This window comes from Brachycentrus maculatus, unplaced genomic scaffold (genome assembly GCF_059751285.1).
Source record: "Brachycentrus maculatus isolate JH-2025_06_01 unplaced genomic scaffold, ASM5975128v1 h1tg000257l, whole genome shotgun sequence".
Classification (NCBI taxonomy): domain Eukaryota; kingdom Metazoa; phylum Arthropoda; class Insecta; order Trichoptera; family Brachycentridae; genus Brachycentrus; species Brachycentrus maculatus.
The window spans coordinates 386,964-414,668 of record NW_028281008.1 but is presented as its reverse complement, the minus strand read 5'-3'; the positions used below and the strand labels follow the sequence as shown (position 1 = coordinate 414,668).

Sequence of the window (27,705 nt, the reverse complement as noted above, 5' to 3'; positions counted from 1 at the left end):
TGAGTTTTAATAATGACATCTACTTTCTGTCATCAAATTGAAAATTTATTTGTCTTCTTAATTCATTGTTTTTGTTTCGCATTTCCAGATTATTGTACTAGTTAAATCCATGTTCCAATATGAAATATTACCGTGGAATTCGAGCGTAATACCAAACAACATGCCTTTTTCTGCTCCGAGAATTATCGGTATCGAACGAAAATCAAATTATGCTCTGTATGACCTCATACTGCTTTTGATCGTATTCTTCCATAGGTACTTGAAGTATACTTATTTGTCGTGTCTTAATAAGTATTCAATATGCTAATAGCTAAAGTAAACTATTTCATCATTTTCTAGGTTCATGTTAATATCTTTGGGGCTTTGGAAATCAACTCCGACTCCGGATTATCGCGAAGATCGAACTTATCCTCTCATGCCGAGTCAGTTAACTATGATAAAAGAGGGCCAAGGACTATCCATCGGACAACTATTTGCCCAAAAGCACATGGAGTTAGTTTATTTTACTAAAATTGACGCTTAATAGAATTTGCAAGATATCGTAAGATTGACGCATACTAAATGACCCGTTGTTTCTAGGGAAGCGGAACAAAAGAAACGAGACTCTAAAGTTTCTATAGCTCCATCTCCAGAATCCAAACAGGGGTCTCCGAAACATTCGCTGACATCGGACCGATCCGCTCAGGCAGACTCTCCGTCCAAGGCCGCGGCGGAAAGTGACAAGAGCGGAGAGGAGACTGTCATCGAAGACAAGTCCCACGAGTCTGGTAAAGAACCGACCACAGCGGAGAAACTGGATAGCTCCGAGACGGCCTTAAGTGTAGTGGAATGTCACGAGCTGGATATGTTCCCGCCACACTCCAGAAACATACACGTGTCTACTGTTGCCGAGGATCCTTATAAAAATTTCCCGGGAGTTGTGAAGTTATCGTAAGCAAATGATCTTACACTCTATTTAACAGATTCATTAAGAAAATGTTTATAACAACATATATAAATTTATTATATCCTGTGAAGATATTTCTTATTAGATGATAGGCTGACATATAATTTATATCACAGGGGTTGTTAGAAGCCACTACTCTGATGGTACTGAAGATTATAGGCTGTTCAGTTCAGTGAACAGAACACTTGAATGGTTATAAGGAGGACCTAAGTTTGACTACTGAAACAAGAAATTTATTCCTAACTCAGACTCTTTTTACATCTTGTTTAACACACTCTTTTTAAATTTCGATATGTATTTTGTTACAGAACAATGCGATACGGAGAGTCTATAAAAGACTTTTACACAAGAATGTTGGATCCCACTTCTCGCGTGAAAGCTGATGTATACGCATACATGTTCATGTGTGACTTTTTCAACTTCATGGTTGTGATATTTGGATTTTCCGCTTTCGGGGTACGATAAAAACATAACCACTTTTTTATATTTTTAAACGCCTCTTATCATTATACATACTCTTTCACAGAATGAGATAATAGTAATAATCTTTTTATATTTTAGACTCAACAGGGAGACGGTGGAGTGCAGGCGTACTTAGAGGAAAACAAAGTTCCTATTCCATTCCTAGTTATGTTGATTCTACAATTCGGACTTATAGTTATCGATCGTGCGCTATTTCTGCGGAAGTTTATTCTTGGAAAGTTGCTATTTCAAATTGGACTTATTATTGGGGTACACATCTGGATGTTCTTCATACTTCCAGCTGTTACAGAAAGGTTTTTTTTAAATTGTTAAATAAATATTTATTTAAAGCAGACTAATTTAATCAAAATAGTAGATGTTGGAGATCAGATGGGAGTATGATAATAATAAAACTAAGTCAGTATTATAAGTATTATATACTGTTTGAGGCATTGAGGGCCATAAAGAAGATCATTATGATGTATTACATGGACTGTTTTCACTTTCAGGAGTTTCAATGCCTTGCTGCCCCCTCCGATGTGGTACCTGGTGAAGTGTATTTACCTACTACTCTCTGCTTATCAAATCCGCTGTGGCTACCCAACTCGCATCCTGGGAAATTTCCTTTGCAAAGGATTTAACTATGTCAACATGTTCCTCTTCAAAGGGTATTTCGTACTATTTTCTTTATACTGTGTCAATCTAATTTGCTAAAAATTATTTATATTCCACTTGTAATTTTAAAAAAAAAATCATATAGACTCCCTAGTCACATTCACAATGTATGACACTCAGCAAAATGACATCAGCAGCAGTAAGTTGGTGTGTTGATATGGACATATATTGTAAAAATTAAACTTGGTTATAAATCATCATATCTTCAAAGGTATTTAATATTTTATAATAAAAGTTCTAGTATTCACCATATCCAGTGGCAAATGTTGCTAGATACATGCATCCAGTGGCAAATGATGTTTAAAAAAATTATACATAAATTACAAAATTTGAAATATTTTCATATTAGATTATGTGTCCCGCTTCCTACACACAATTAAGAAAACTTAATTATATGCTTCCCGCCAACAATATGTTAGTAATATTTCGAGTATCTGAAATGTGAACAATGTATGACATCAAGTTTATTCAAAAGGCATTGGATAAAAGTGTACATATAACATTGATTTAAATTTATTATCTTTTTAGATTCATGGCGGTTCCATTCCTGTTTGAGCTGAGAGCATTAATGGACTGGATATGGACAGATACGTCTATGACACTAATGGATTGGCTTAAAATGGAAGACATTTTTGCTAATGTTTTTCAACTAAAGGTATTTTACATATTTACCCATGAATTCATACTCTCGGTTCTAAATGCTAATTATTTTTTCTATTATTATTATTATTTTTTAGTGTTCTCGTCACGTAGAAAGCGAATACCCCCAACCGAGAGGAGAAAAGAAGAAACCCCTCACTAAATACCTCATGGGTGGTTCTGTACTCGCATTTATCATTGCCCTCATCTGGTTCCCGTTGGTGCTGTTTGCTTTTGGAAATACCGTGGGCGAATCCAATCCTCCATTTGATGTCACCGTCAAGATTAGAGTGGGTCCTTACTTACCAATATACACAATGTCTGCTCAGTCTCACAATATAGAAACGTGAGTGTTCCCACATATGTCATTTCTTCCCATTTCAAATTATTTCTCTATTTATAATTCTTCCTACTCGTTTCATTGTTTTTTTGTAGATTCAACGAACTTCAATGGGATACGTTTGTGAACATTTATAAAAAGGATCGTTCGGCACAAACCTTTTTGTCTAATTATATATATGATGATCTCGCTGCTGTAATTTTAAATGGAAATTCAACCAACATATGGGGTATATCTCCGCCGGACATTAGTAGATTACGAATAGACGCAGCGTCCAGTACGTATCTTTATCCTAAATAATAGATTGTGTGTTTACTCCATCTAGTAGCGAACCTATATTTGGTTCACTCGACCCGGGCGCCCGACCACTTTCTGAAGAGGGAGGACAGATTTATATGCTGTTATTCATTTACTAACACGTACATACCCGGCCCTTTTCAGTAAGTGGGAGGCGCTAGATCCGCCACCGACTCCATTTATACATGCATACTATGCGTGTATAAATGGAGTCAGTATACATACTATGCGCACTTATAAAAATGTGACCCAATGCATACATTATTTCTAAACCGGATTGAATATACAGGATTAAAAGTATAATTAATCTTTTTTATTACAGATGATACACTGAACATAAAGTTTACATATGTAATATCTCATAAAACTAACAGTAAGGATAACCCGCCGATGATCGAGGAAGATGTAGAGGTCGCTATAGAACCATTTGTAAATGGTGTTCGAAACCCGCAGCGAGACATACTTATCGACATGCTCGATGGTAAAAGTACAGAATGGTAATGGCGCGGTTCTTTATTCCTCTGCGTGCTCGAGTCGTTACTGCTAGCCACCCCACTAACTACCCCGATGCATTGTTTCAGGTTGCTGGTGGAGCATATGTTTCCGAAGTTTCTGAAGGTGTTTAACAAAGGCACCGCCAAACCTGTCCACCAACTAATGAACAAATTACAAAGTTAGTCAATTCTCATTATCTTTTACTTATTCTATCATTACATTCTAGACATCCGATTATTTGAATGTTCTTACTCTAGAGGTGTAAACTTTACTATTTTTGGTTAGTCGGAAGAGATTACTCGATAGCAATAAGCCCTCCAATGTTGTTGACCAAGATACTGTACTGTGATAGATGTTGTACAAGATGTTTTAAATACATGATGTTAGTTTACAAATTATATTTTATTCTGTGGAGGGCCGCTAGATGTGTCTATTTTTTAACCTCCTCATAACTTAAAGTTGTTAACTCGTATTGCAGAAGAGGAAGATACGATGTACCGGAACGTATTCTTGAAGTTGACCCACGGCAGTCCCAATATCATGTGGTGGGAAGTCCGAGAACAGTGCACAGACTCCAACTATGTCAACTTCATTCGCTACATGCCTTATTCCAACTGTGATCATCTCGTCATGTACACCTTCAATGATAAACTATTCCCCGCAACTCTCAACTTCATTTCCGGCAGTGGGTAAGTTGGCTCATCAACCCCTTTTAGATTGTGAGAGAATTTATTATGTATCTTATTTTGCCATCCCTATGTACACTCGCTTAATATCACTATCTTTTATCTTAATTTTGCTATTTTCAGTATCATCGGTCTTTACACTACATTTGTTTTTCTGGCATCTCGAGTTCTGAGAGGATTCTTCGCTGATATTTGCTTCAAAATTATGTTTGAGGATTTGCCAAACGTTGACAGAGTTCTTCAACTATGTCTAGATATATATTTGGTGAGTATATATTATTTTTCTGGACTGCGATCTCAGATAAAATAAGCCCATCTGTTAACCACATCGGTATGACCAACTTTGACAGAATTTCAAACAAAACTTAATCCTCTAATTTTTTATATCGATATCACCATGGTGTATGTAGATTTTCACAAAGTATATATTCACTCTTAGTGCATATAAAGGTACACGAATCTCCAGAATTCAAACTGATGACAAATTTTTGCATTAGAACTAATTTACTGCCACCAGTTTTTTTGCCAATTGTTTTCATCCTTAGCGCAGTTGATAATGAAGCTAACATTGTTTCGTAGGTTCGGGAGTCGGGAGAACTCTCCTTAGAAGAAGACTTGTTGGCCAAATTAGTGTTCCTCTATAGATCTCCAGAGACTATGATAAAGTGGACGAGGCCTAAAGACGAAGAGCCCGAAGAGGAGGAACGCCAAGAAGATTAAAACATTAAAATCAGTGTCGTGTGTTGTGATCAAATTTGTAAACATTTGTACAAAACAATTTATACTTGAATTGTTCACTTATATAGAATTACGGGTTTCAATGTCACCGTGCTATAATTTATTAACAAATTCACATATTTTATAGACTCGTTACAGTAGAGTCTCTATTATCCAACACTTTTCAGTTCAAATAGATCCTGTAATCTATTACAGTAGGTCTGTAATTTAATTTTTGTGTTACAAGTATAGATGTGCCTCATTAGGCATTGGTAATGATTACCTTTTCTCGGTTTATATTTCTTTCCACCTCAAGTTTTTGGTATCAAATTATCTAATTTATCAGGAGCTAGTAATATTTGTGCACTGATTAGCATTATTATTATTAGCGTTGAGTTCTTGTGAAAAAGTTATTTGTATTCAATCGCCTATCACTTGTTAGAATAATGATATATTTATACCGTGTAAAACTCTCAATCACTATGTACTACACATACAGTTTGAGAGGTTCCCAACAATAATATACCAATTACAGACCTCCCGAGAAACTGTTGATAATCTGGGAATGTCTGTCTGACTGTTCAGTACGCTGTATAGTATGATTAGTTTTCCTAAGTTGTTATTAGATGATAAATAATACAATTCATTCTAGCAGTTAAATTTTTTATTTCATCATAGGACACCTGCCAATTTAATTTTTGGATTGCAGAAACTCTACTGCATTTGCGCGGCTGTTTACATTTTATATGCACTAGATATTCTTAGGTAAATCGTCATTGTATTTGTGGTAAATTAATGTTTCTCGACTTTCTGTCGTTCATGATAAAATCTTACTTCTTATATGTATGTGTTCCGTTTATATTACATATTATAAATGTTTACTACAAAAACAGTAATCGTAACTCGTGTTTGTCTTACAAATGTAATTTTTTTATAATTCATCATTTGATTTTGGATATTTATGAATTGAAACAGATATCAACGCCTCAATTTATAAATCTTGTTTTTTTTTAGGATCTGTCTTCCAAATACCTTTTTTGTAAAAGAATACCAAATACCGTAAAAGTTTATTTTTGCCAAAATGAATACTTCTATTTTCTGATGCGTAAATTATTTACACTATTCTGGTTATTTTTTTCTAATACACATTTAATTATCACACAAAAAATAAATTTAATGTTTGCAACACAGTGCATTAAAATTTTATATAAAATGCATACATGCATTACATATATACAAAAACGCTATATGCACTTGTAATCTTTAATAAAAAATATTTCACGTTTTTTTTTTAAATATGCAACGTATAAGAATGAACTAATTCCAGTAGGTATGTTAAATTGTTATTCATTGCGTTAATGGTAATTTTTTATTTTCCGTACACCTTTTTTTCATTATACATATCATGGTACATACTTTTATGTTTATCTTGTGTGTATTTTGTAAATTCATGTCGCTGACATTTTATTCTAGTCTCTTCGGTACTTTTATATAAAAAATAAAAATAAAACTTATTTTAGTGCGTTTGCTAAGTGTTTAATATAATGTTTTATAATTGGCATCATTATTATGTTTAATGGTTTGTCACTCGTGCTATTTTCAGTTAAGTACTTTTAATAAAATATATTTATGTATATTGCACAAATAAATAACATATTTACATAGCACAATTTCTGTAACCATCGGAAATGCTATTTATAAATATGTATGTAAAATGGCAGTGGGTAATCACCGACCATTCATTTAGAATAATTGACTACCTCTATGATCGTACATTTTTATAATTTTGTTGTATAAGAATAAATGCATTTATTTATACAAATAAAATTTTACATACTAGCATTTTGTTTGTCTTTTTATCATTTTCTGGCTGCTACCGATTTGAATCAAGTTGTGACAGAGTGAGGATTCAAATGCAGGGACCTTATTACATACCTGAAATACGATGAAAACTATTCGCTGACATTACACAAATTAATTTTCACACAGAATTGGGTCAGATTTATTAAACACAGTAATACTTAATAATACTAAAAAAATTAACACATTGACTGCCATGGCAATTTTCAGAATTCCGGTCTAAAAAGCCTATTTTATTGAATCATATTCAATAAAAATATTTTTTTACTTCTTGATTTTAAATAAATTTTTTATAATTATATTTTCTGTTTAATTTATTGCTTTGATTTTTTTGTTCTCTTCCCATGCGTCATCTATCCATATTAGCACTGATATACATACATACTAGGAATTTTACCGTAGCTGCATGAACATGGCAAGTAAACACAGTACGAGATAACTCGTAGTCGGTATCCTAGCAAAGAACGCAATCCTAGAGTTATCACAAAGTTAGTGCTGCAAATATAACAAGTAATTCATACTAAGAATCACTTTTTTAAATAAATTATTTATGAAATCAAATGTTCCTGTCTGCCTCTGGACTGTAGAGGTTTACTCAATAGTTACCATTAACAAGGTCCTGGGTTCGATAACCAGTAGGATCAATAATAATCCCTGTAATATTTCATGTAATCCTGGACTGGAAGAGACTGATCACCTCATCTTGTAGCGCCCCATACGCTTATTATTGGGAATAGATAAGGGATGAAAAAAAGCTGAGTAATTTTAGATTGATAGATCATGTATTTTCAATAAACATGTAAAAACAAGAGCCGCATATTTAGTAAAATACAGTTGCAGTTAATTTAACGCTATTTTATTTTGATTAGATTACCATTAACCTTGGCGCAATGTTCATGGACATCAGCTCCTGGAATAGGAGCTTGGCGGCGTACGGAAGGCGCACTTGAGAAATTTGAGTTTTATTCTTACAACCTTTGCATTCAAAAGTGTTATTGCGGAGGTTGGCTATAGCTATCAACCCGCAGAAGTTGCACACATGAATGCGATAAGGATCAGAAACTTCGAAAAGGCGTTCGCGAAGGAATTGAGCCGCTCCGTGAGCTATCTGACAATCTCGTTCCATTTCCCCAAAGCGAAGGCCTCCGTCACGCGCCCTTCCCTCCATGGGCTGCCGCACCAGAATCTGCACGGGCCCGCGGGCTCGAGAGTGGATCTTGTCGTCCACCATGTGCTTGAGTCTCTGGTAGTAGGTCGGTCCCAAGAACACTTGGGCGTTGATCTTCCTGCCAGTGTGCCCATTGTACATAATTTCATTGCCTCTGAGATGATACCCGTATTCTTGTAAAAGAGTAGAGATTTTTTGCACATTCACGGCGTCATTAAAGGGCGTCGCATCGCCAATCTCCCCTTTGTTAGATGACACCTTCCCTTGAATACATTCGATTAAATGGCCGATGGTCATACGAGATGGAATAGCGTGAGGATTGATAATGATATCTGGTGTCAGACCTTCGCAACTGAACGGCATGTCTTCTTGGCGATATTGTATACCGCATGTTCCTTTTTGACCGTGGCGGGAAGCAAATTTGTCTCCGATTTGAGGGATACGCACCGATCTCACTCTTATCTTGCAAAACTTGTATCCTTCGCTGTTCAAGGTTAACATTACTTGGTCGACAATTCCAGTTTCACTGTTCCTCAAGAACGTAGAAGAGTCTCTCTTGGAGAACCTCTTGGTGGATCCATCTAACTCATCGTCGTTTTCAGGAAGCGTTATTGTTTTCCCGATAACCACATCGTCTCCCGACACTCTGATTCCGGGAGCTATTATTCCATCCTCGTCTAATTTATCATAAAGGGCATTTCTCATTCCTTGACATGTGGCTCTAGTCGGCTTCTCGAACTGTTCCTCCTGATCTCCCATTCTCTTGGATTCCGAGTCTTTATAGGAACGGTAAAATACAGATCTGAAGAATCCTCTTTCTACAGCCGACGCGTTAAGAATAACACTGTCTTCTTGGTTGTACCCCGTGTAGCACAAAATGGCTACTATGGAATTGATCCCGGCCGGCAACTCTCTGAACCTGAGATATTCCATGGAACGTGTGGTCACCAGGGGTTTGTGCGGATAGTAGAGTACGTGGGCGAGAGTGTCCATCCGCACGTGGAAGTTTGTAATATAAACACCCATAGCTTGTTTACCCATAGCGCTTTGGTATGTGTTTCTGGGGCTCTGGTTATGATCGGGGAACGGAATAATAGAAGCGCAAACTCCTAGAATCATGGCCGGGTGAATTTCGCAGTGAGTATATGTCGTGCAATAAGCAAATTCCTTTTCCTGTTTCAAATCTTCGGTACTCATGGCGATCATAACAGTCTCTTCCTCCAACGTATCGATGTATTCGACCACTCCGCTGGCCACTAAAACTTGCCATCCATAATTATTGTAATCTCTCTCTTTGAGCATGTCGATGTGCCTTTTCTTTAGAAGGAGACAGCCGTTTTCGACAATTAAGAGCGGGCGACATATTCTACCCGCATCTGTGTAGATTCGAATCTCCCTATCTCGGATGTCCCGAATCATGCTAACTTCCGACACGATAATGTCCATCTGCCTTCGCAGTTTCCTCAGAGTGGCCATCAGCTGTTCGGGATCGCGATGGATGCCGACCCAACAACCATTTACGAATATTTTAGTCGCGTCAGCGATTGCTGAAGGAGCGATTTCTTCTAGATTCTCCATAGACCACTCCTCCAAGAACTCTAGAATAGGAGAGGGCTGACTTCCCACGGAGATGTAGGCCATCAGGGCGAGGTTCTTCACGAGCCCCACGGCCGCCCCCTCGGGGGTCTCGGCCGGGCAGATCATGCCCCACAGCGTGTTGTGCAGCTGGCGGGGCTTGGCCAGCTTGCCGTCCCGGCCGATGGGGGAGTTGACCCTGCGGAGATGGGAGAGGGTGGAGGCGAAGGTGAGCCTGTTGAGCACCTGCGACACGCCCGCTCTGGCTTGATGAGCCTTCTTCTGGTCGCCCCAATTTCCCGTGGCTAAGCTGTACCTTAAACCGTCGGTAATAATCTTCGTCTTTATGGCCAACTCCAAATTGAAATCTTTTCCTCTATCTATGAACTTTTGCGCGTACATGCGAACTTCTTTCATTAAATTTTTAAACAATCCTCTAAACAAAAAGGCCAGCAGGGGACCGGCCAAGTCCAACCTCTTGTTACCGTAGTGATCTCGGTCGTCCAGTTCTCTCCGCCCGAGAGCGGCCAGCAATAGTCGGTGCACCATATAGCCGAGGAAATAAGCTTTTTTTGTTTCGCAGAAGTCTGATACACCGACGTGCGGCAGCATTTCTTTTTGCAAAATTTCCCGAGCATACTTGATTCTCTTCTCCTTAGTGACTCCGGGGCGAGCACCTCGAGCGCCGATGAAGTTCAGAGCCACGTTCTGTTCTTGAATCACGAAAGCCTCATCCAGGGAAGGTTTGACCATCTCCATCATCTCCGGATCGTCGAAGTCGTAGATGATGTGCTCCAAGATGTCTCGATCCGCTACGAAGCCCAGAGCCCGGAACACGATCATGATGGGGATCTCCTGCTTGATGTAGGGCACGATGGCGATGATTCGCTGGCCGATGGCGGACTTCTTGATGCTCTGTCCTCCCCGAGCCATCATGTTGACCCACAAGGTGGAAGTGGGCCGAGAACTGTGCTCTAGGCACGATCTGATTTCTGCTTTATAAGCGAACTTGCCGTCCTTCATGCTGAACACGTACACGGTATTAGTAGCCATTTTTTCTTGAGCGATCAAAACTTTTTCGGAACCATTAATAATGAAATATCCACCGGGATCGAGAGGGCATTCATTCAACTCGGTGAGATCACGGTCTGTCAATCCGCTCAGTAAACAATAGGTAGACCTCAGCATAATAGGAATCTTCCCTATGAAAGTTTTCTGATGTTGCGTTTCGATGGGATCTTCGCCTTCTTTGACGATTGTTTTGGTTATATCAACATATAGGGGAGCAGAATACGTCAAATTTCTTAACCTAGCTTCATTCGGCATCATGGGTGAAGGAGCGCCGTCTTTTTCCCAGTGAGTCGGTTTCGATAGATAGATTTGTTCAAACTTTAACAGATATCTCGGAGGGGTCTCGATTTCACCAGACGCGTGTTGGGCTTCAGCCTGAAGATCTATCTGAGGGGAATCTTCTACAATCCTCTGAACGGACATCTGTATAAATTCGTCGAAACTGTCTAATTGTTGGCGAACTAAACCTTTTTCGTCGAAGTACGCGTTAATGACGATCCAACAGGCTTCTTGCCAAAGTTCAGCAGAAATCTCTTCGGCATCTTCCTCCTCATACGGATCATCTTCCATGTCATACATTTTGAAATGTTTTATATAACTATCGTCAGTTTCTCCTAATATAAATCCTTAAAACAAATAGAAAATACGAGGCGGACCGACGCTCGCGAACCGCCAACAAAATATTTTTGTCCAAAGATTATATACTATTTTTGTCGTTTTGATATTACCATAGAAAATCACAGCACCACAAAATCAGACGAATAATGTATAGACGAATAAAGTATAGACAATTTATATTGGCTTTTCGATCCCATGGTTTCTCAACGAATGGAATAGGTACCTCAGTTTCAGAATTATGATGATTTTATAGCCTAAAATTTATTTTTAAAAATAAAATTTACTGTCAGTTCACGATACGCTCTTCTTTATGCCGATGGGCGGTGATTTTCTTTCAAAATAATGTATAAATTCGAGACATGTTAAGTAAATTTAATATCGTCGGTGTACAGTCGGTCGAGTTCCGAACAACTAAAATATAGATTCGTTTTTTGGAAGTCTCCACTACAAAAATGTCTATTTCACAAAACACCGTGCACGGTGATACCGATTGTTTGTCGGGATTACAGGGTTTGAAGATAGGAGACGACGGTGTGAACTATTTAAACGATCCTTACGTGTCTCCGAGTAAGAGTTCATCGCATAATAGGCAAAGAGCCGTCGGGGCGATTGAAAGTTTCGTGGTGCAGCATTCTGGCCAAGATTCTAGCAATCCGTCCCTAGATTATACTATCTACGAAAGAACGAATATAATCGCCGCTTCAAAATACGCGACGCCTAAACGAGTCGAATCCATCGCTTCTATTTCCAATATTAGGCCGGCGGCGCCTAAGTCCCCTACGCATTCCCTCGGCAACACATCGCTACAATCTCGCGCCGAGGGGGTTTCGGGCTACGAAACTCGCGATGATGCGAACCAGTCCACCAACGTGTACGAGAATGTGCAAACACAGGGCCCCGGGCTCTACGAACGACAAAACTCTCGCCAACCTCCTTATTATCATCAAATAAACGATAAAGCTCAAAGTTCAATGGACCACGGTTCTCAAATGTCTCTTAACTCCGTTTATGGCAAAGCGCAACCCCAAGTTCCTACCAATAATCAAACTAAAATCGCAAAGGCCAGCGTGCCTCTTCCCACATCCGAGGGACCTCCGGTATACGAGAACCTGCAAGTGTTCAGGCCCCCCACTCCGACGCAGTATCAGTACTTTAACTCCCAGGGCCAGCTGACTTCTCCGGGCTCCCAGCCGGGTCCACAGGTGCCTCCCCCGCAGCGCCACTCTGCCCCGTATCAGCCGGCCCCCCACCAGCCCCTGGCGCACCACCCGCACCACCACTCCTTCGGAAGTACTCCGCAACACCCCGTATACACTGCCAATCCCGGGAGCTATCATCGCGGCCAATCCGCAGACGGAAATTACAATGATCAGCGCGCCCAACTCCGCTCGACCCTAGACAGGAGCGACTACGCGATGCCGGCCGCACCCGCTAACAAAGTTGTCACCATTCCGTCCAACGCCATCTACGCCTCCATAACACCGAGCGCGCAGCGACCCAAAGCCAATATCGCCACTTGCGTGGAGAACGCCGCATCTTCTCCCAAGTATTTCCATTCTGTGCCTACTTCTCAAACCATCAAAAACATACTAGATTCGAAGCCTCAGACGGGGAAGATGTCGGGCGGGGGGAGGTTGCGCATCACCGAGGACTCCAACGGGTCGGATTACGTGTGCATGACGGGCGGCAGCGCGTCGCAGTTCTGCACGCCGCTGCACACGCCCGCGCCCGGCGTGCGGCGCCCGCCGGCCGAAAGCCCGCGCGCCAGTCCCGCGCCCTCGCCCACGCCCAGCTCCGTGTCGCAGCTCAGCGGCGGCTCCCGCGGCTCCGGCGGCGGCGGCTCCCGCGGAAAGGGGCTGCTGCCCTACAGCGTGACACCGCCGCGCCCCACGGGGCCCACGGAAGCCCAGCGGAAGGTGGAGGAGCTCACCCGCCAGCTGGAGGAGGAGATGGAGAGGCAGGACGAAGAAGGAGAATACTTTGGGATTTGCCACACTTGCGGCGAGAAGGTGACGGGAGCGGGACAAGCTTGCCAAGCCATGGGGAACCTGTACCACACCAACTGCTTCATCTGCTGCTCTTGCGGGCGAGCTCTCAGAGGAAAGGCTTTCTACAACGTACACGGACGCGTTTACTGCGAAGAAGATTATCTGGTTAGTATTATGTCTAGCTTTTATTTATTACTAACTAAATTAATTGTAAACTAAATTAAACTCAACTCGTTGAAAGAAGAACCGATGATAATTAAATACCAATGATAATCATGCGGTGTTTGAAAACGATGCGGAATGCATACAAACACGTGTCACTGTGGATTTCAATAAAAAGTGGTATTTACTATTTCTTAACCTGTTCACCGGGGAGTTCACTTTTTGATTACGTAACATACAACGGGCGCGAACTCTTTCACTAGGACGTGTCAATACGTCACGCCCGGTGGACGCGATTTCATATATTTTATTTATGCTTAAAATATGAAAAGACTATGAAATATGTATTTTTTCATTTATTTATATATAAAACACAAAATTACAAACAAATAGAAGAAAATTACGTGGAAACATGTATGGATGGCTAATTATCTTTGCTGTTCGAAAATATAGGTCCCGCCCGTTCCAGGGCGCAACATATATTTACAGGACGTATTCATATGTCCTACCCGCTGCCGATATTGTTTATGTTTGACGTATTTATACGTCGCGCTCGGTTAATGGGTTAAAATTTAATTGAATTAAAAATGGATAGATTTTATTAATGAAATAATTAAATACCTATAGAATAATTACGGATTTGTCAATATTTTTTCCACATATTCTCAATACAGGCGGGTTGTGGTCCCGTGGTTAGTGTTGCGGACTCTTAAGTCAGAGTTTGTTGGTTCAAACCCACTCTACCACAATTTGATACCTATTTCTAATAATGAGCCGATTAGGCTCACTGAAATAGTATGAAATTGAAGTGTTTTTGTAAATAATAAACACAAATATTTGTCATTTTATTTAAAAAAACAATGAGTGTGAAATGCTTGCTCTGTAGGAATAATTTTACTAATAGCTTTCCTATTTCCAGTATTCCGGATTCCAACAAACTGCAGAGAAATGTGCCATTTGCGGACATCTTATAATGGAAATGGTGAGTCAATATCTTCTTAGTTTGCCCGGGAGAAATATTGCCCCAGATTTATTATTATAACTGCTTTCAATAAGTTTCAATATTTAACGTAATTGTTTTTTTAATGTTATGTTTTATCATTGTTAATGCACTGCTGGGTCGAGTGTATATCATAATAATTTACAGATTTGTAAGTGCATTGTTTAATCAGTAATTGTGTTTATTCAATCCTTGTTCATAAAGATTAGAAAGAGTTCTTTGCGGTGGTATGGACATGTGGAGCGAATGGATAATGAGAGAATGACTAAGAAAATAAATGTAGCGAATGTGAGAGGGAAAACAGAACAAGGACGACCGAAAAAGACTTGGCACGATCAGATCAATCAGAACCTAAAATCTGGCGGCGTCAAAAGTCTGCGTAATCGGAGGGCATGTATGACTAGATGTATGGATATGAAGGAGGCGAGGAGTGTATGTCAGGACAGAAGAGTGTGGCGTTCCATCCTCTCTGCCTACCCCTGGGGAGAAACGGCGTGATTGTAGTAGTAGTAGTAGTAGTAGTTGTTGTTCATATAATTTATTAATACATATTACAAAATATTTTAATAATTTTAATAATTTCACTTTTGGTTTACCTAAAAGAAAATATATTTCTGGTAGACTGTGAATAGTTTTCCGTTCCTTGATACAAATGGGGTCACTAGCACAACAGTTGGGGTTACCGGGTTCGCAGATAATGGCATTTGAAAATACTACTGATAAAGCAAAATGTAGGTACTAATAATAAAAATAAGTTTTATTTAGACAACACATGTCTAGTGAATTAAAAAAATGACAAATAGAGATATGTTCCTATGAATAGCGTAAAAGATGTCGCCAGTTTATTCTGTAAAGTGGGAAATCTGTCTAGGCTTACTTACAGGATAGATTCGAAGCGATGTTGGATGTTTGGTATGCTGTATATTAATTCTATTGAATTTTTCAATAGAAATCAATTTACTCAATCAAAATATCTCAATTTTGCAATAACATCTTGGTTTCATAGATACTTCAAGCCATGGGCAAGTCTTACCATCCCGGCTGCTTCAGATGTTGCATCTGTAATGAGTGTCTGGATGGAGTGCCCTTCACAGTGGATGTCGATAACAAAATATATTGTGTGAACGACTATCACAGGATGTTTGCACCAAAGTGTGCCAGTTGCGGAAAAGGTAAATCAAAGTTTAAAAATATGTTTACTTATTTTCGTCATTATATAGATTTTAAACTAGAAAAATTATTTATATATCCACTGACACTTCGTGATGGAATTGCATTTTTAATTTATTATTAGATTAAAACCAATATTTTTAGCTTTTCCACTTTTTTATTTGACCAAATAAAAAAGTCAAATGTGTCAAGTCATGTCATGGTCAAATAAAAAAGTGGAAAAGCTAAAAATATTGGTTTTAATCTAATAATAAAAAAAAAGAAAAATTATATTTACAATATTTTGGCTCCATTATATCCACTGACACTTCGTGATGGAATTGCATTTTTAATTTATTATTAGATTAAAACCAATATTTTTAGCTTTTCCACTTTTTTATTTGACCAAATAAAAAAGTCAAATGTGTCAAGTCATGTCATGGTCAAATAAAAAAGTGGAAAAGCTAAAAATATTGGTTTTAATCTAATAATAAAAAAAAGAAAAATTATATTTACAATATTTTGACTCCATTATATCCACTGACACTTCGTGATGGAATTGCATTTTTAATTTATTATTAGATTAAAACCAATATTTTTAGCTTTTCCACTTTTTTATTTGACCAAATAAAAAAGTCAAATGTGTCAAGTCATGTCATGGTCAAATAAAAAAGTGGAAAAGCTAAAAATATTGGTTTTAATCTAATAATAAAAAAAAAAGAAAAATTATATTTACAATATTTTGACTCCATTATATCCACTGACACTTCGTGATGGAATTGCATTTTTAATTTATTATTAGATTAAAACCAATATTTTTAGCTTTTCCACTATTTTATTTCACCAAATAAAAAAGTCAAATGTGTCAAGTCATGGTCAAATAAAAAAGTGGAAAAGCTAAAAATATTGGTTTTAATCTAATAATAAAAAAAAAAGAAAAATTATATTTACAATATTTTAAATATGTCAAGTCTTCGAAAGAACACAAATACTTGATTTATCCTCTGAGGAATTGCCATCAAGATTTATTACTCGTGTAACGAAATATAGAGGAGATGGTGACTTAATTAATTTTACGTGGATATTCATTTCAACATATTTATTTAAAAATTACATAACAGGTGCCCGAAAATTTTTTTTTTTTTAAATAGATATTATTTAGTTTTTGCAGTCCTAGAATCTAGAGATGACCGCTATAAATATAGATAGGCAACAAAGAATCGAGCAACACTTAGAAAGACACTCTATGTGATCTCGAGTTTGAAATAGATTGGCGTGTAGTTATCTTACATTTTTGGCATTACGTTTACTTCTCCTAAATCCATCTTTTAGCAGAGAGTGGTTATCTGAGATAGTTCTATGCCACTCTGTAGCCGTCTGTCACTGGTGTCTGATGTCTATCTGGTCGGTTGCCGGCCGTGCGACCTCCGGCTTCGGCACATCCCAACACTACTTATTACTGACCAGGTCCTAGATCCACTCAGTTGTTGTTTGAAATCCATCTAGGTATCACGCCGGTGGAGGGTACGGAGGAGACGGTGCGCGTGGTGTCCATGGACAAGGACTTCCACGTGGACTGCTACATGTGCGGGGAATGCGGCATGCAGCTCACGGACGAACCCGACAAGCGCTGCTACCCGCTGCACGGGCGCCTGCTGTGTCGCGCTTGCCATCTCCTCAGTCTGGCGGGACCCGCCACTCACCCACCCTCGCCCGCCAACTACCACTACATGGGCTGAGAGCTCCTCTATACCCATATCTCCCAACAGACAAAGGTTGTCGTGTCAACTAAATATACTCACCATGTCCGCTCTAACCGATGTTAGAAATCAACTCTTATACGCACATTATGTTTAAAAAGCTTCATCATAAGTGGATATAGTACAAACCTATTCTCACTCGGAAAATTTTTGAAAAACCAAATATTTTCAGTGCTCTGCCGTAACATCACATCAGCTAGGCATTTTGATGAACTAGTCATTCAGTAGTCTCTCTACAATGACACAGAGATGCGAAGCGAACAATACATAACTATCATAGCTTATAGTGCTAAATTATTATAGCCATTATTATAGCTTATTGTGGCAGAATTAAGCCACAAAGCTTAAGTGGAAGAATTTAAGAAATATTACTTTTTATCTCAAAAACATCAGTCACTAACTTTTTCAATTTTGTTAAATTACACTATAAGTTCATATTGGGCGCTGAATATCGAAATATGTATGAATCAATTGAAATAGAATGTTTCACTTTTTACATTTCTGTTAATCACTCACGGAGCTACAAATGTCCAGTTCGCTATCATCACATAATGTAAAAAATATTTTAAGCCATAAACATGATTTCTAACAAAGTTTATTTTATAACTTACGAAGTGACTTTGTTTAAAATCACTTTTATGAATACTATTTTACGTATAGTGATTTTAAACAAATTTATTTATTAAGGAAAAAGGAAAATCACAAAGTTAGTAATTCAAATATTAACTGTAAAGTTAGTTTTATTTGTTGTTTGTGATACTTTAAATACAAACCCATACTTTTGTAGACTATACTTGTAGTGTAATTGATACATTCCAAAATAATGATTTTTTTTTTATGTTGGTAAAAATGCAATTGAAATATATGCAAAAATTAGCGTTTTCAAATATGGATGCAATTCCGCCATAGTATTGTTGTTGGTATTTGCCAATGGATGGTTGTTTGTAAATGCTGCTTTTAACAAATACAGATGAATCTCACTAATCTGGCACTATCTGATTCGGGTAATCATGTCATAATTTGTATCTTACATTGGATTTATATGAGCCGGTCATATAAGAGGAAATCACTATTACCGTTGCGACAGAGAAACCTGAGTTTTGAAAACATGGACATCTCTGGCCACTTTCATTATTCGTGGTAGGTTTGTACAGAATTTTTTTGGATGTATAAATAAGTAATTGGTAGACATTTACGAAATGTAACTTCATATATCAAAACCAAAAACTTTATTCAATATATCTAGGTGACAGGTAAAGCTTCCGACATCATTGCAAACTGCAAATCTACTGTTTGAAAGATCCTGCTTAGTTAAGTCTCTCTGCAGCCTTAGTCCTTAATCCGATGTGGTGCCGTATGCATTATTGCGTGCAAATGGGGGTAATAAAAGGATCTTTTATATTGCCAGATTATTGACATTTTACTGTATTTCCAAATAGACTGTCAGCAAAGAAGTTTGCGAGGGAATAAATACCTTTTTTTAATTTTAAATATGTATTATTATATAATATTTTTGTTATCCCCTGCTCTGACAGAGAGTCTGTTACTATTCCAAATATTTATATTATGGATCTCATCGCACACATAAGAAGTATTCAGCAGTACATATAGAATAAGTTGTATTTTATCATTACATTTTATTATAATATGTACATAAAGCTTTATATTATGAACGCATTAAAGCTATTTTTCCACATAAAAACTGCAATTTATTACTAAAATAAATATTGAGATGCTTAGAAGTGGTTGTGACGCAATATTCATACTTCGACAGTTGTTGACAGTTTTAAAGAAAACAAACTAATAATGTAGGTACATATATAAATAATATTCGTAAAGACAACGTTGTATATTATTATCTTAGTTTACTGTAATTGATAGTATTTTTATTTAACTGACATTGATGCCATGACAATTATTAACATGGCGTGTTTGAGTAATTTACCTCAAATTATGTAGCATTTTATTTGTGTACTTTGTTTACAATGTAGTAAATTAAATCACTAAAGAGGTCCAGAATAATGAAATACTAAATGTGATATTATAATTTATATTTCTTTTAAATCACAATTCAATTCGCACACATAATTGAATTAAAGCATTCCATCAAAAACAAACTGATTGGTGTAGTTTACTATGTACCACGATCCTAATGTTAAGCTTATACTTAGCGGCAATTATTTTATAATAAAAGAATACTGGTTATATTTTCATTTGCTGTAGGTAATTCACACATCATTTATTTATTTATTATTATGTACACAAATCTTCAGTTTCAGTTACCTGAACTGGGATACAAAAACTTATAAATTATGTGTCTGATCAAAGTTTTCTTTATGTTTTGTGCACGTATTGTCAATAGCAAAAATATGTTTATTTACATATAATGTATGAGAAAAAAATGCTTAATATATATAATATATATATATATATATATATATATATATATATATTTATTTATATATATATATATATATATATATATATATATATATATATATATATATATGTATAAATTTTGTTTTTACACTATTTTAGCATTCAAAAGAAAACTTTTTTTGTTAAATCTATTTCTCCATGACTAAAAATTGTTTTTTTCCTGGGCAACTCCTATTTGGCAACGTTTGAGTCAATATTGCATAGGCTATCATCATCAGGGAAGTTTTGAAGTTTACAAATCACATTTGTTACAATCCTCCCTGATAGTAGGCCCTGCAATGACGGCTGAAACTTTGTTAAATAAGGGTTTTGACACACAACGGCATAATAACCCAGAAAAATTAACAAAAATATGAAAATTGTATAAATTTGTATTTTAATTTATAGAAATTAATGAGATTTATATTATCCACTGACACTTGTGATGGAATTGCATTTTTAATATATTATTAGATTAAAACCAATATTTTTAGCTTTCCCACTTTATTTTTATTTGACCAGCGACCGGGTTTCGTCGTTACAGACATCGTTACCAGTCTGATGATGTCTGTAACGACGAAACCCGGTCGCTGGTCAAATAAAAATAAAGTGGGAAAGCTAAAAATATTGGTTTTAATCTAATAATATATTAGAAATGAATGAGGTTTTCTGTATTAATGATGACAGTGAAATAAAATAAACAATCGGAATGACCGCTTGGCGGTTCTAGTGTGATTTGAGTTATTCCGTCTATTCCAATAGAACAATGGTGTGTAACATCACAATTACAAAGTGATGGATGAGTGGACTTTTATTTCTGAAGACTTTGGCATTTTTAAAGCGGCTGTCTGATCAGTATTGTAACTACACTCGGTGGTTGATCCGTTATCTTTGAATTGGAACCCCACCCCCAGTGTCTATTATCAGTTAGTAATGATTCTAGTGTTTCTTGTTATTTTATATCATTCCATGGACTGCACACATTTATATCACATATTTTACCAGTAAATATAACAGATTTCAGATAAATTCAAATTAAAAATAAAGATTGAAATGACTTCAATTAATGATTGAAATTCATTGAAGAATTTATTTTTAAAGATTATCGCATCATTTTTGCAATGTGATTTTTGTAAGCTTTAGTTAATATTTAAGAGTTACTCCGAAATACACTAGACTTAATTATGTCATCCAGTTTATGCGTATTAAAAAAACAAAACAAAAAAAAAACTATTCCAACTGTAGATGTGTTTGTTATGATTTATTTTTAGTACTTACTATTTGTAATAAAGTTTAAATAATGAACTGCATTTTTTGTTATTTTTATTTAACATATACATACAGAATTATGATTCACATTTTTTTAGAATACAACTTATGTCTTGAAGGTGTTAATTTTTCTCCATAAAATAAACCGATTTTTAAACACACAATACATATTTATCGGCATGTACAAAAAAATATATAACAGGAGATTCTTTTTTCAAAGTTACTAATAGAACAAGGGCAATTTATTATTGCTGTAACAGGTAAATAGGGTTAATCAAATATTTTTTATCAAATATCAGCATTGATAAAATGTTTCTGTTTTTGTACCTTGATAGATACATATAACATAACATTTATATAAAGTTTTTTAAAACTTTTTCAAAAGTCTATAAAAATAATAAAACAGATATATTTTGTGGGATTGCATATTTAGTGTTGATAAAGAATTTTATTTACAATAACAACTATGCGGTCAAATTTATTTTTTTAATTCATTTTCTTTGACTTCTCTCATCTCCTGTTTATACCTAGCTATGTCCTTCATGACGTGATCCTTCCGTTCTCTAATTTGATCTTTCCTTTGCCGTAATTCTTGTCGCGTCTCTTGATACATATCTTGCAGGCCTTCTTTCTTGCATTGGTACATTTCCTTCAATTCTTCTCGTGATGGAATTGGCTTAATATAACCCCAATTTTTCAGATATTTTATTGAAATTGTGGTCCCACCTAAAAAAGTTTTTTTTTATATGTATATAAAAAGACCATTTCATTTTGTTATATTAAATAATACAACACGAATACCTAGATTGTAATCAATGCCCGAACGTAATGCATATGTCATTCTGCATATTTTTATCAATGTCCAATTATGGTTATAGTATCATGTGAAAAGAATTTTCTTCTCCTTCCAACCTAATAACCCATACTGGAATCCTTTGGGTATGGCTGTGCATACTCCTATTGTTCTGGTAGTGTAAAGAATAATACTTGCCTAGTGTTACGGTGTAGCGCACCGGTGTGATAACTTTGTAAAGTGCATAAGCTAGCGCGCAATAACCCATACTGGAATCCTTTAGGTATGGCTGTGCATACTCCTATTGTTCTGGTAGTGTAAAGATAATACTTGCCTAGTGTTACGGTGTAGCGCACCGGTGTGATAACTTTGTAAAGTGCATAAGCTAGCGCGTAATAACCCATACTGGAATCCTTCAGATTATCGGAAAATCGGTCACTTAACCCCAACGCCTTTAATAATCCAACAACATCGACTCCACTGAAACCAAAAAAAAATTAACATTTTTTTATATACAATGGTAATATAATCTTATTTGAAATCATAATAATTACATTATTTATTTGCAAAGTATTTATGTTAACGGAAACACATTCAAAATGTTATGGAATTAAATAACTTTTTTTTTCATGTGCAGATACCAGATGGAATTTTATAGATGTGAAAGTTTTGTTAAAAAGTGTGTCAATAACCTAAAAAAATAAGATAAGAATGTAAGAAAATACCTTTTGGCGAGATAGTAAAAACTCCCAAACCAGAATGCAGATGTTACCAAATGAACGGGCACAAGAACATACCAGTAATCTTTATACATTTGTTTGAATCTCGCCACAACCCCGAGATTCGCTTCATCTTTGTTATTGTTAACATTATTTGAAAAGTTTTTAATATAAAGTGGATTTATTAAATAAGGATTCGATTTGAAAGTATTTTTTTTGCAGGTGTAGTTCGTGAAATTAAGAGCATAATTGCTACACGGCAAGACAGAAAATTTAACGCTAGAAATATTATAACTTATGTGCTTCGCATTAAATAATATTGAAGATTTTGCTCGGCGACAAATGATTGGAAACAAAACTGACATTTTGAAAAATAACTAAAAACAAAATTTAAATGGACATTGCGAATCAGCATTTACAAATGTTCTACTAATCCTTTTCGCCGAACTGCTCTTAACTTTTTTATATCTAACACAATTTTGTACAATTTACCACCACATAACACAACCGACACAACCAAAGATGTAGAAATGCATAGAAAAATATTTACAATATGTCAAAATTAAATGTCAAGTATTTGTGTAGTCCAGATAGGTACTTCAGTTTATCACGCTATTAAAAATATTGAAATAGGGTTTGTTGGTATTGTAAGAACAATATGGATGGTGGTGGTATGGAAAAAAATTAAAGAATCGTCATAGATTATCTCGGAGGTGGTAAAACTCAAATTCTGCGATCACGCGTATGAATAGACGGAAACAATCAATCTCTCCGTGGACTGAGGGGCCACGGGAACACATCCAGCGATCGGGAACTAGATATTATATACTCAGAAAAGCGCCTTGGATACCGAGTATGCGTGAGATGGAAAAAAGTGGGCAACTTTTGTCGTTGTTGTTGGTTATTTGCCATTTATGTCCCTATATTAATAATAGCAATGATAATATACGTAGCCTAATGAATGTAAAATTCCCAAAAGAATGAATCCAACTTACATTTGAGATGAAAACGACTAAAGGAAGGATAATTTAAATACTTGAATGCTTCATCTACCTGTGTTTATTAAGTTATAAAATATTCTGAAAATGTCTTACCTAATTACATAGAATGAAAAAAAAAGACTTACGGTTAAGTGTCCAGTCCGATTTCTCTCAATACTTAAATTCAGTTTTACCGACGGGTCACTATGCGAAGTTTTGACGAGATGATCCATGATCGGAACCTTGGGCTCCGGGGTTTGGTGCTGTTGGACGACAGCCAGCTGGAAAACTGGGTGGCTGTTGTATTGCAGGAAAATAGCATTCTTCAGTGGACGATGGATGTCCTAGATGCGATGGGTTCTTCGCCGCTGGAAGGATTTGGTGATTTTGGTTGGGTACACGCACTGACGAGGCAGGAAACTGGCGTTCCTAGATGGTTGACGATGATAAAGGTGGCATCTTCGCGGCTGAAAGGAGGTTTTAGATGATTACAAAGCGCCTGGCTATCTAGTGTCTCGGTACACTAATACTTGCACTTCTTTCCGAAATTAAAACTGCGAGTTTATCCCGTAATAAACATTAGAAGGAGAGCAATCGGAGTTACCCAACTCCAACAGCTTATTATTTAAGAAAGCAATTTTTTACTTAAGAATTCTTAAAAAAATATAATGAGCCAGAAGTTATATTATTTCGTATTGAAATACTTTAAAAAATCGCGGTGTTATTTCCCGTTACAAAGGCTAGTCTTTGCACCTAGGTGCATAGTAAAAGGTAAAATACCTGCTCATTTTATGGGAGATACGTTTTTTTCATGAATATTTTGGACACGTTTTTATTGAATATATCAAGTTCCACAGATTTATGACAAGTACCTACTTATTTTTGTTCGTAGATGTAATTTACCATAGACGATTCAGAGAGCGCCGGTTTTGTTGTGTCATTATTAGTGAAATAAGCAGTTTCTTGTAATTCTAACCTGCAAGTTTATTTTATATCCTAGAATTAAATCTTAGACTCAAATTATGTCTTCAATTTTAGTACCTGAAATTCCTGCTCCTGGGTTTTCGTTCGACAACTGTCAGAGGTAAAAGAACTACTATCCCAAAATTTTCATTTTGTTAATTCGTCACAATAAATTAATGATTTTGCTTTATGCAGCAGATTTTATCTTTTGTATAAATATGTATGAGGCGTCCGCCTCCGTAGTGTAATGGTCAGCACGCTCGGCTACTGTTTTAGAGGTCCTGGGTTCGATTCCCAGGGGGGATAAAATAAATATGTGATTTTTTCACTGTAATATTTATTTAATATTACCCTGGACTGGTACCTGAAGCGGAGGGCTGATCACCTTTCCTTAGTGTGTAAACGATTAAGATAACACTGCGTTTATATGAAGCAGTGCCCTATGCACCATTTGGTGCGGATAAGGGTTTTATTATTATTATATAAATATGTATAAGAAATTGGAACTTTACAAACCTTTACGAACTCTACCAAAGGTTACAAATGCACTTTTTCTACCTGTTAGTAGACAATGGTTCACTGAATACTATATTTTGACTAAATAATTGATTATATCAACTTTAGATTTATATTTAAATTGAAGAAGATATTTTTCGGTGTTTTTTCAGTTAAAATAGTATTAAACATAGATTTGTGGCTTGTGCAGTCGAGACAGGTTTTTCTTTATCATTATTTACTAATATCACAAAGTAATGTGTAAAAATTCTATCAAACCAAAATAAGATGTCGCAGGGATCATTAATATCTTTACTGGCCGGGTAGTGATTTATGTTTAGTAGTCAGGTTGCGGACCCATGTTAGTGTAGCGGACACCAATTCAGATTTTGTAGGTTCGTCCCTCGACTCTACCGCAACTATATTTCTATTTTCAGACATGAGCCAGTGTGGATTAGACTTGCATGAAAATTCAAGTATTTGCATATATCGCTCACTCCTTTCAAGAACGTCATAAATCAAAAAACTTGATTTTTCAGGAGAACGTCTTTAAAGTTTAAAAATATAATACAATGTATTAAAAATAAATGTCAAGCCACTTGTTAAACTTTTACTGTGCAACAGATCTTTTTAGGTAAAACCTGAAGGTTTTTTCTACATTTGAAAAATATTTAGTATATTTAAAAAAAGTAATTAAACAATACCCTTTCTTCAAAATGCAAAAACCACACTTTCTGCCCTGTAGCGGGTAAATATTAAGTTAAAAATATGCCGCTTTTTCTGGGATATAGTACATTTTCTGAACATTCCGAAAATATGGACAACTGAAAATTAACGATTTTTGATTTATGACGTTCTTGAAAGGAGTGAGCGATATCATAATATCACAAATACTTATTTTTTTAATATATAAAACATTAAAATTGTGTGTAATTAAAACAATTTATTATTTTAACACATCACTCCTTTCAACATCATATATCAAAAATTGTCAATTTTTACTTGTGCATGTTTTCGGAATGCCCAGAAAATTTACTATATCCCAGCAAAAAAGGCATATTTTTAGCTTAATATTTACCTGCTGCAGGGCAGAAAGTATTGTTTTTACATTTTGAATAAAAGGTGTTGTTTAATTATTTTTTTGAATGTACTAAATATTTTTCAAATGGAGAAAAAACATTCAGGTTTTACCTAAAAAGATCTTTTGCATGGTAAAAAGTTCAATAAGTGGCTTGGTATTTATTTTTAATACATTTTAAAATGTCAAATTTCAATTGAATATATTTTGCAGGAATGCCTTCCTCTGCGCCAAGGGCTTCCCGGCTCCTACTGCCGTGAAGACGGGTACCACCATCGTGGGTATAATATACGAGGGCGGAGTGATCTTGGGTGCCGATACTCGCGCCACGGAGGACACAATAGTCTCGGACAAGAACTGCTCCAAGATCCACTACCTGGCGGGGAACATGTACTGCTGCGGGGCGGGCACGGCGGCCGATACGGAGATGACCACGCAGATGATCGCCTCGCAGCTGGAGCTGCAGCGCCTGCACACGGGCCGCGTGGTCCCGGTGGCCACGGCCGCCACTCTGCTCAAGCAGATGCTGTTCCGCTACCAGGGACACATCAGCGCCGCTCTGGTCCTGGGAGGAGTGGACAGCGCCGGTCCTCACATCTACTGTATTTACCCTCACGGATCCGTGGATAAGCTTCCTTACTCTACCATGGGATCTGGTTCTCTGGCCGCCATGTCTGTGTTCGAGTCTCGTTGGAAGCCGAACATGTCCGAGGAAGAGGGGAAGAAGCTGGTGCGCGACGCCATCGCAGCTGGTATCTTCAACGATCTCGGTTCCGGTTCCAACATCGATTTGTGCGTGATCAGAAAATCGGGCGTAGACTACTTACGAACATACGATGAAGCTAACAAGAAAGGAGTCCGACAGACTTCCTACAAGTATGCCAAGGGAACTACCGCCATTCTCTCTTCCAAAACTATTCCCATCCAAGTGGAGGAGGTTACCATTCGCAATATTGAGCCAAGCGCGGGACCTATGGATATGTAACATAACTATGTATTCATTTCGGGTTAATTTCAAATGCTTCATTTTCAATAAAGTTTTTTTTTTATATATATATATTTACTTTTTTCTTATTGTTTTGTTATTTTATTTTTAAAAATTTCTTGAAAAGCAGGCAAACAATATTCACATATATCGTCCCTATATTGTAAATACCAACTAACCAAGTTATCGATAGCACTGTAATCAGTTTTTATGATTAAGATTCAACTAAGCAAAACAGCCCTCTGCTACAAAGTAATGGTTACAATAGTTAATTAGAGTTAAGCTTTTACTGATATTTCTTGGTGAAATTACATTTTGTATGTTAAAAAAAACTAGTTTTTTCTACTTTTATTGAACTACATATATACCTACTTCTTGTTACTATATACCATAGTTA

At 36.6% G+C, this 27,705-nt stretch overlaps 5 protein-coding genes across 5 annotated transcripts in view; 3 read left to right on the top strand and 2 right to left on the bottom strand.

The window, feature by feature from the left end:
- The window catches only part of Piezo (piezo type mechanosensitive ion channel component), a 73,100-nt gene extending 66,001 nt beyond the window's left edge, over positions 1 to 7,099 (top strand). Inside the window, exons 38-51 of the mRNA XM_088265707.1 lie at positions 89 to 255; positions 340 to 492; positions 580 to 930; positions 1,255 to 1,402; positions 1,508 to 1,722; positions 1,918 to 2,076; positions 2,612 to 2,738; positions 2,821 to 3,068; positions 3,158 to 3,339; positions 3,682 to 3,856; positions 3,941 to 4,032; positions 4,333 to 4,543; positions 4,664 to 4,805; positions 5,120 to 7,099. Of these exons, the coding sequence (XP_088121833.1) occupies positions 89 to 255; positions 340 to 492; positions 580 to 930; positions 1,255 to 1,402; positions 1,508 to 1,722; positions 1,918 to 2,076; positions 2,612 to 2,738; positions 2,821 to 3,068; positions 3,158 to 3,339; positions 3,682 to 3,856; positions 3,941 to 4,032; positions 4,333 to 4,543; positions 4,664 to 4,805; positions 5,120 to 5,260 (2,511 nt within the window). The 3' untranslated portion in view covers positions 5,261 to 7,099. The remainder of the gene's footprint in view (positions 1 to 88; positions 256 to 339; positions 493 to 579; positions 931 to 1,254; positions 1,403 to 1,507; positions 1,723 to 1,917; positions 2,077 to 2,611; positions 2,739 to 2,820; positions 3,069 to 3,157; positions 3,340 to 3,681; positions 3,857 to 3,940; positions 4,033 to 4,332; positions 4,544 to 4,663; positions 4,806 to 5,119) is intronic.
- A 781-nt stretch (positions 7,100 to 7,880) lies between these two features.
- Polr2B (RNA polymerase II subunit RpII140) lies at positions 7,881 to 11,651 on the bottom strand. Its single transcript, XM_088265725.1, has one exon. The coding sequence runs from the start codon at positions 11,508 to 11,510 to the stop codon at positions 7,983 to 7,985; it is 3,528 nt and encodes a 1,175-aa protein (XP_088121851.1). The 5' UTR covers positions 11,511 to 11,651; the 3' UTR covers positions 7,881 to 7,982.
- A 180-nt stretch (positions 11,652 to 11,831) lies between these two features.
- On the top strand, positions 11,832 to 17,645 carry jub (LIM domain-containing protein jub). Its single transcript, XM_088265734.1, has 4 exons — positions 11,832 to 13,702; positions 14,619 to 14,681; positions 15,706 to 15,871; positions 17,355 to 17,645. Exons 1-4 carry the CDS (start codon positions 12,002 to 12,004, stop codon positions 17,585 to 17,587), a joined length of 2,163 nt encoding a protein of 720 aa, XP_088121860.1. The 5' UTR covers positions 11,832 to 12,001; the 3' UTR covers positions 17,588 to 17,645.
- Positions 17,646 to 21,332: 3,687 nt separating this feature from the next.
- On the bottom strand, positions 21,333 to 23,341 carry LOC148306023 (uncharacterized). Its single transcript, XM_088265743.1, has 3 exons — positions 22,814 to 23,341; positions 22,423 to 22,568; positions 21,333 to 22,021 (listed from the first exon to the last, which is right to left on the bottom strand). Exons 1-3 carry the CDS (start codon positions 23,170 to 23,172, stop codon positions 21,774 to 21,776), a joined length of 753 nt encoding a protein of 250 aa, XP_088121869.1. The 5' UTR covers positions 23,173 to 23,341; the 3' UTR covers positions 21,333 to 21,773.
- A 1,371-nt stretch (positions 23,342 to 24,712) lies between these two features.
- Positions 24,713 to 27,640, top strand: LOC148306022 (proteasome subunit beta type-7-like). The gene is made up of 2 exons (XM_088265741.1): positions 24,713 to 24,871; positions 26,537 to 27,640. Exons 1-2 carry the CDS (start codon positions 24,810 to 24,812, stop codon positions 27,306 to 27,308), a joined length of 834 nt encoding a protein of 277 aa, XP_088121867.1. The 5' UTR covers positions 24,713 to 24,809; the 3' UTR covers positions 27,309 to 27,640.
- The last annotated feature ends 65 nt before the right edge of the window (positions 27,641 to 27,705 follow it).